This window comes from Nestor notabilis, unplaced genomic scaffold (genome assembly GCF_000696875.1).
Source record: "Nestor notabilis isolate BGI_N333 unplaced genomic scaffold, ASM69687v1 scaffold12440, whole genome shotgun sequence".
Classification (NCBI taxonomy): domain Eukaryota; kingdom Metazoa; phylum Chordata; class Aves; order Psittaciformes; family Psittacidae; genus Nestor; species Nestor notabilis.
In genome coordinates this window covers 1,450-10,074 of record NW_009911651.1, presented here as the reverse complement: position 1 = coordinate 10,074, position 8,625 = coordinate 1,450, and the positions used below count along the sequence as shown (strand labels likewise).

Below are 8,625 nucleotides of genomic sequence, written 5' to 3'. Positions count from 1 at the left end.
TTTCCTCTCTTTCCAATCACCAAATCATTAGATTCCAATCAAAACAAAATGAACTGTCATCATTATGCCACAGATCACTTCTCCCTTACCATTTTGTATGTTTCATCATGCCGCTTTGTGAGTTTCCACAATAAATGTATTATACTAAGCACTTGCTGCATAAGCTGCTGAGAGTCTGATTCCAAGAGGTTTCCAAGAATAGGAGCTGATTGTGCAGGAGATGCTTCAATCCAGCACTCAATCAATAACGGAATTATTATCTCAATAAAACCTTTTAGGTTTTCAGCCGAGGACAGGCCTTTTTCTGCACTGTCCATTACACCTGTCAGAGACCTAAATAACAAAAGCAAAAAGAAAAAAAGAAAAAAAAAAGAAAAAAAGATGAAGATCACACCTTTAAAGAACAGATTAGAGGTATAGCACTTTCCTGCTTTCTAAATAACAGCAAAAATCACTGCTTTTAATATATTAAATGTCCGCTTGCTTTCTGCTAGGTATTTCAGTCAGGACAAAAGGGAGTTCAAACCACCTACGCAAACCTGCTCCCAAGTCTCCCTGAAAGTTTGTGTACTTCTGTAATAACTCCTTAGATTTCAGTATTTCTTTCCCCACTGTTACATGTGAAGCCTATAAAGCGGAGAAACATGATTTGTATTATCGCATCACCTTCCGCCAACAGATCAAATCCACTGTACTCAGCACAACAAAATGAAAAATCTTTTAAGTTTTAAGCTCCTTGAAGCAAAATAATGAAAAGTGACTACAAAGTATTGTGAAATGCATGAGGTTCATTCCAGTTAATAACCACCTCCAGCCATAATAAACATACTGGGTTTCATATTAATAGGGAAAAAATATCATCCTGCAAAAATATAACTTGGTTTATATGTTTAATTATAATGCTCTGGAGAGAAACTAGCTGGAAAAGTATTAAAATTTTCTGACATGAAGTTACACAAAAATTATCAAAACATGAGGAGATATAGTTTAAATTAAAATCACATCTCCCAGAAAGCAAGAAAAACAAGGACTTCCCCCCAACGCTTCATTTGTGTTTCAAAAGGGATTATCAGAACAAATCACCAAATCCTACTCCTGGATAAATCAGGCAATTTGCATCCATTTTAAAATGAAGGTTCTTCAAAGAAAACAAAAGCAAAAACTCTGAATAACTATTTTTAATTTTAAACAATACAGAGGTGTTAAAAAACAGAAAAAAGGCAACAATAATTTCAACTCATGATTTCTGACATAATTTTCCATGATGATTTTTGATATCATTTTCCATGGTTATTTTTTTTTTCTAACTCACAGCACTGAATTCCCATCAGAATTCTAACTTCCTAATATACATAAACTTGGTACACTGAACCTAGTCATCTAAAGACACAGTAGACAAATCCCATCTTCCAGTTACAACCACAGTGAATTCTAAAGCATTGCTGGACAACATAGTTGATACCAAGACCTCACTGTTAAGGCTGCCCTGTAAGTGCTATGCCATGACAGGACTACACACTCGGCTGAGATTCTGATATGTCAGTAGTTGGAACTACTACTGAAACGGTTCTGAAGTAGTAAAGTCTTTAATCGTTTCTCTGAAAATAACACTGATGTTACAGCAGAGCTATGGAATTCCAGCAATTTGTTTCTGGAACACAAAACCAAGAATCTCCTCCATTAAGAGTGAACAGTGCATGAAACCTGAGAAGCTGGCAACACATACCTGAAGATTCTTAGAAAAGTATAACACACACACGCAGAGCTCTTTGTAACAGAGAACTGTTTCGGTACTTTTCTGATGCAAAGGATGGAAAAAGAAGGAAGAATACATGCCAAAATACTCCACCTACCTGCCAAAATCTGGGGAAGAATACTTAGCATAGCTTTCAGGTACCCCTGCAAAAGAAGCCCCAACCTCTCAAGGTAAGGCTCCTTCAAATATTCAAAGTTAACCACCACTGGGATAAATAAAATCTGTTTGACAGTAACAAAGTATTACTGTAATCTGTCCAGTATGCATTTGATCAGTGCAATATCCTTAGCAATACAGATTCACTGGAACTGGGAGGGTCTGATGTCAAATAAAGCGTTAATCTTTTTGTCCAACATCTGTTATTCATTAATGGTAAGGCAGCTCTCAGAAACACTACAAAGCATATTATCTTCATATTGGTATGAAATACTGATGAGGGGAGCTGCAAGATACGTGTGTACCTCTTAAGCTGTCATTTCTCTTTAAAACACCAATATTTTTATAAAGCAGGACCAAGCAAAAAACAAAACCAAAACACACCTGTGTAACATATTTGCCATTTGACAGAAAGAGGACAACAGGAATTCAGCAAAAGGAAGCCAAAGAAGTGTAAAAGAAACAGAAAATAAGGAAGAAACTTTCTGCTGCTTAAAATAGGAAAAGTCATTGGAAATTATTAAGTTTTTATGGCTCAGAGTCTAAGCCAGGTTACTGTTCTTTTTTGTGTGCACTGACAACTGCAGCAAAGAAACACTCGGTACGCTAAGTGAACCGTATTCGCCATTTCTATCTGATGCATGGGTCACCCCATATACATATTTATTCACTGTGCTTTGTCTTCCACCTTGGTGTCTCAAGTCATCTTCACTTTTCTCTGCAGCTTCATTTTGTCCTTTCTCAGCGGGAACAGAAGCTCTACTGTTTCTCTTCAGCACCACTGCTTCCAGTCCAAGAAAAGATCACACACCTTGGTATCACCACATGTAAGCTGTGAAGGTTTCCATTTTTCCACACCTGAAATGAGTCTGATGAAAAAAACAGCACAGTCAGCACATAAGGCAGAGGATATATTCTAGTAATCTCCTAATTCACTGTAATCTTTAATTCACACACAGTAGGAAGACCTAGCACACAACAGAAAATAATCAAGTCTTAATATTTGCACTGCTGAGTCATCCAGCATTCCAGGCTCAGAAGCTTTACTTTTTACTAAACATAAATACCACAAAGTGATTCTGAAAACCCCTTTCCATAACTGCTAGGTTATCAATGAGGTGCCATCCCATCTCAACGAATTTGCCAGATTAAAAGGATATAAAAACTTTAAAAATTTTGAATATTATTAGTGGTGTGTGGAAGCCTACTTTTTGAAGAACAAAGTTGAAACCTACTTTCAGTATTAGTGATGAGGCCAACAATACACACCGCAATTAATCACTTACAGTCTGGTCAACTCATTGTCTGTAGTTAGGACTTGACTATTTGTCCATTGACTTCTTTAAACAAAACCACACACACTGAGATTTTGGAAGTACTGCAGATCAATGAAGAAGCATTGCAGATGCTTTGCACCTCTTATTAGAAATAATTTCTGTCCTTGCAGTAGAGGCCACAGCAGAGGCCTGGGAATGCCTGTAAAAGGCCACAGTCAGGACTGACACAGGCAGAATTAAGTATCTCCAGATCATCAGAAAAGATGTCAGTGGTAGATACAAAAAACCACCACAATAACGTCCACTCTTAGAATTTTGCAGACATCCACTAAAAAAAGCTGTACTGGCCCTTTGTGCAAAATGAATACATCAAAAATATGTGCAAATACAATAAAATGAAAACATGTTAGTACCTTCTGCAGATGCCCATTCTCTTTCCATTCTTCTGTTCTCCTTCCATCAGTTTGCTTTGCCAGTCTTGCCATGGATTCTACCAATGTTTCCTTCTAATCTTCTGGGTCCTCCTCATGCTTGCAAATGCCTTTTTTTAAGTGTTTATAACCACAAGCGGATCACAATGTTTCACGAAAATCTAGCTCCTCAGAAACACAGAATCCAATTCCGGTGACACCAGATGTAAAGTTTAGTTTCCTAGACCTTGGATACAATGCATCTTCAGCTATTACAGGGCATGGTATATCACACACTGCATATCATTCAGGGCACAATACAAGAGTCCTCTGATATATGGTGGTACACAATTGTATGCTTCTGACTGCAGAGATGAAGTCCATAGGACTATTTTGTGCTCAGAACTGAACCTTTCCCCCTGCCTCAAATGGGCTTCACAGGTCTTACTTTCCAACTAGAGTTTTACCTGCAGCAGATACTATTGGTCATGACTGAACTCTTATGCTATATTAACAACCACTTCTATGACAATAAACTGAACATTTCACTTAGCTTAATGTAAATTTCCTATACTTACCATCAGTAATATGCTATCTACTGAGAGAAAGCCTTGTAAAGTAGGAATGGAATTGTCTCATTTGTGTGTCTCCATGACAGAGATAGAAACCACCTATTAATTCAAGCCAACACCTGTGGTATTAAAAGAGAAGACCTCTTCTTCTGCACTTCACCCATTCAAAGATAGGAGCTGGACATAGCAGTGGACTAGGCACTGGGGTTTATACCCTTTTCTGCCACTGATCTCCTAGATAAAGTGTATAAAGCAGTTATGCCAAACTTGTTCAGTCTCCCCGCAGCAGTAAAACAAGGATCATGGTTTCTCTTAAAACCACCTAAATATCTATGGATTAGAAGTACTGTGTAAAGGCTAAACAGTTTCTGGTTTTCAAGTAGTTATTCCAGGTCTCCTATCAGCCCGTAAAAAACATCTACAGAAACGGGTATACATGAGGATGCCAATGTTCGTACTGTAAAGTGGGGTTGGAGATTCCCTTCTAGTTTGAGAAGTAGGTGAATCAGAAAGGAGGAAGAGAAATAAAGATGGTTAGTTATCTCTCCCTTAACTTCAGCTCACGTCTATGTAGAGTACTACAAAAAAGCACACAAACTTTTCTGTGTCTAAGCGCACTATGTTTTCTTCCATATTCATCAACATGTCTCAGACATCTTTTATCCGTAGTAAAGATACATACTAGTGAATTGAATAAAAATATATAGAATCAAACTCAAGAGAACTTCACACAGCCTGACACATCTTACCATGCCATCCTTTTAAAATGGAGCTACATTCAAAGAAAATAGAGTCCTAAACTTATGCTAGACACCTGGGGGTAAAAGTATAAAATTCCATAAAATTCATTATCACAGTGTAAGAAACTAGGTTATGTTTAAAGAAATTTGCCTGCTTGCCCCCAGGTCTATTTGATATCCTCCAACAACCTGTAGTCATCAGTATGCATTCCAAAAAAACCCACTAGAGTTGGTCTTCCAAAATTATTATGAATAGCATAAAATAAAGCTTTTATTTGAAAATGGGGAAGTTCATCATATACACATAGCACAGTTATCTGGTGACTATTTCCATATTTTCAAGCCACTGCAGTAAGACTGCAAATTACACTAAATGCCCTAACTATGGCTAAGGCACAATCCCACAATAAAAGTTAAATTGTTGTCTTCAACAGCAACAAAAGACAGTTTAACACCGTGATTGCAGAGTTGACATTAACTCCCTAATTAGTTAACATTTTCTCACCTCAGTCTAAATGACGAGTTGATCTTTGGTCGTAAGCCACCATTTTCAAACAGTTGTATGCACTGCTGATTATTCGCATGAACCTTCCAACTTATACATACTGGGTTCCTCACAGAACGAGGGCTGTCCTTTTGTTCTTGAAGCCCTCCATCCTCTATTTCACTGGAGCCATCCACCACTGCTTGGAGAAACTTCTTGAGCCTGCTAAGTACATTCAACCTCCACTGCTGAGAGGTTACTCTGCGATTGGGGTTAACAGAGAGCATCCAGGAAAGTTTCTCTCGGCTTTTCAGTCTTTTTGACAGTTGCTGGTGAGAAATAAGCTCTACAAAATTCTTCAACAATATACTGCTGCGGTCTGTGAGAAGGGCTGGGTATGCTTCCAGTAAAATGTCCAAGACTTTCAATGAATCTTCCTGAATTCCCTCACTGATATGAGTCATGGCACTGGAGAGATGGGCACTTACCAAAGGGAAAAATGGAGCAATCTGTTCCGCTCTTATTTTTGAAGCCAAGAATTGCAGCAGGTGAACAGCTGCTCCTCTGACACCGGAATCTTTGTCTGTAAACACAGCTGCCACCTCACTTACTATATTTGAAAGGTGTGCATCAATTACAAATGGATACTGAGACAGGAGATCTTTGAGCCCAGTAAGTGCATTATGCTTAACCCCAGGACTATAGTGATGCATCTGTGAAAGCAGATCCTAAAAGGAAAGAAATGTATTATTGCTTTAAGCAATTTAAATTTCCTCACCTATTTCCAGCACTTTTTTCTTAAACACTCAAAAATACAGGATCTATTCTGATGTACTGCTGTTCATAACAGCATAGCATGTTCAGAACAAGTATAATATTAAAACATAACAATGAACAAATCATCAAAATTCAATGACAGGAAAAACAAGATACCATGACTTGTCGTTCAGGTAATTAGAAACTCCTCATTCTTAAGTTTATGCACAACCCTACTAACTTAACAGAGGAATGACCAAAAAAAAGTCCTCTCACACTTGTTCTCAAAAGTAGAACTATGAAATCTCAGTCTCAGCAGCTTTTTTCAGTTCAAGTGAGAGCTGCAAGAGATGGAGGACAATGCAAAGGAAGGAAAGTACAACCACCACCCAAAGAAATGCAAGATTTTTTACAAGCAATCTCGGAAAGTCTGGTTTTTAAAACCCTGTCCTTAAGTTAGGATCCAAGACTTTCAAAAAGTGAATGTTAACCTCAGATAGTTAAACCAGCATGCAACTTCAGTTTTTGCACAGCAGAAAAGCTTTCCTTTGCATTACACACTAGTCCAACAATTTGACTCATTTAATTCATGGGTCAGATTATTGCCAAGGACAAAGGGGCTGTACTCAGATACTGTTGGGTTGTTTTGGTTTTTCTTTAAATAAATATTTTTTCTCAACTCTAGTAAGCATAGCAAACCTAGATAAATAACAAGTAATTTTCTATCATCTCAGAACAGAATGTCACAGTGTACCTTTATGTTAAGTTTTCTATTTTGTGTAGGAAGCACTCCATCTTCTTTGAGCTGCTCAGGAATTTGTATGGCCTTTGTTTTGAAGGTAGTATCAGTTGCATTCTCTAGTCTTGGCTTTTTTTTCCCAACTTTTAATTTCACTTTCTGGAAATCTTCTTGATGTTTCCTTTTTTTAGTCATTCTGATTCTCTGCAAAAAGATATTTGGAGTTTTAACTTGATTAAATACACTACAAATGAATACTTTTTCCATCAAAAAGCAACAACTTCCTAATGAAGGCTACTGGTTTTATACTTTTTCCTATGCACAAACTAGTATCTGCTCCCAAGACAAGATGCTAGGCTACACAGACATGCAGACCAATTCAGTAAGGCTGTTTATTTAGAGTGCAGAAAACCCTCAGCTGTTCCTTTGCTTGTCTTTCCTCTGAGAACTACTTTACTGAAAAAGATCACTGAAGTATCTGCACCTTCAACTGCTTTGTTGCATTAAGCTGCTGGGTTTGTTTTGGTTTAAAAAATTCCTGCCAATAAATCAACTTTTTACATAGCTGACTTATCAAGCCAAAAGAGTTCAGTGAACCATTTAATTTAATGTGTACATTGTTTACCAGCTCAATCATTAATAGCATACACTCTGCACAGGTAAATTCATGGGTTTAATCAGGCCTTTGTTTATAATAGCAGTATACAAGAATAAAGAAAACTTCCATTGTGCACTGAAAAGTCCAGTCTGTGCACTCAAGAAGAAACAGCAAGAAGAGAGGGGGAGGGAAGGGTGTTAAATGGGCACATACAGAGTAAAAAGAGACTGAAAAATTAAGTCATATTTAATAAGGCATAAGAAATAAGGCAGCTTGAGTAGCTATACTTACAAGTCATACAGACATACGATAACCGAAACAAATTAAAACCCACACTTCAGTTTCTGAATGATCTTTTGGCTTTGATATCTGTACTGATAAAAGTACTCTTAATTCTACCAGATTAAAAAAAAAACCCACTCAACACACAGAAAACAAAACCAAACACTACACCACAGGTTGCTTTAATCTTCCTTCTCTCAATTTCTGTACCTCTAAATTCATTCATAACAAGACTCCAGAAGCTGATGACACAACACTCAACATCACATACAATGGCACCTAGATTTCTCATAAGACAGACCATGAATCCATCCATGATCTGATGACTCCTAGAAGTGGCTGCAGAGATTACTTACTATTTAAAAGGGGAAGATGGAGAAATGGCACAAAGCCATTAATTATGATGGCTCAGGTTCAACATCTCACAACTCTACAATGGTAACAGGTATAGAGCTGGAAATCCAAATGCTTCCAGACAGAAATAAACTTTTTATTTCTTCTCTCTTTCAAACTACTCTTTGGGTAACCAGGTTTTGCATATTCTTAGTACCTGAACTGTACACAAAGAATTGTGAACACAATGTTCACGTTTTTAAGACCAAACTAACTAAAAAAAAACACCAACCCCAAACACACAGAAAAAACCCACAGCTGACTAAACCCAGAAATTTCTAAATAAACATCCAAACAATGGGTCTTTTATGGTGGATACAATCATCATTCACTCTAGAAAACAGAATTCTAGAGCTGATTTTCCCAATGGGCTTCAAACTAAATTTGTGCTGAATTACAGTGTTTCGTATGCATATAACAAGGATAATCATTAAAGAATGTTTTAAATCCAACTGTCATGTT

The 8,625-nt window shown here is 37.3% G+C and overlaps 1 protein-coding gene across 1 annotated transcript in view; it reads right to left on the bottom strand.

The window, feature by feature from the left end:
• Positions 1 to 7,085, bottom strand: part of TEX10 (testis expressed 10) — a 46,174-nt gene extending 39,089 nt beyond the window's left edge. Inside the window, exons 1-3 of the mRNA XM_010015848.1 lie at positions 6,906 to 7,085; positions 5,417 to 6,123; positions 90 to 333 (exon numbers count right to left, since the gene is read on the bottom strand). Coding sequence (XP_010014150.1) covers positions 90 to 333; positions 5,417 to 6,123; positions 6,906 to 7,085 — 1,131 coding nt within the window. The remainder of the gene's footprint in view (positions 1 to 89; positions 334 to 5,416; positions 6,124 to 6,905) is intronic.
• Positions 7,086 to 8,625: the final 1,540 nt, after the last annotated feature.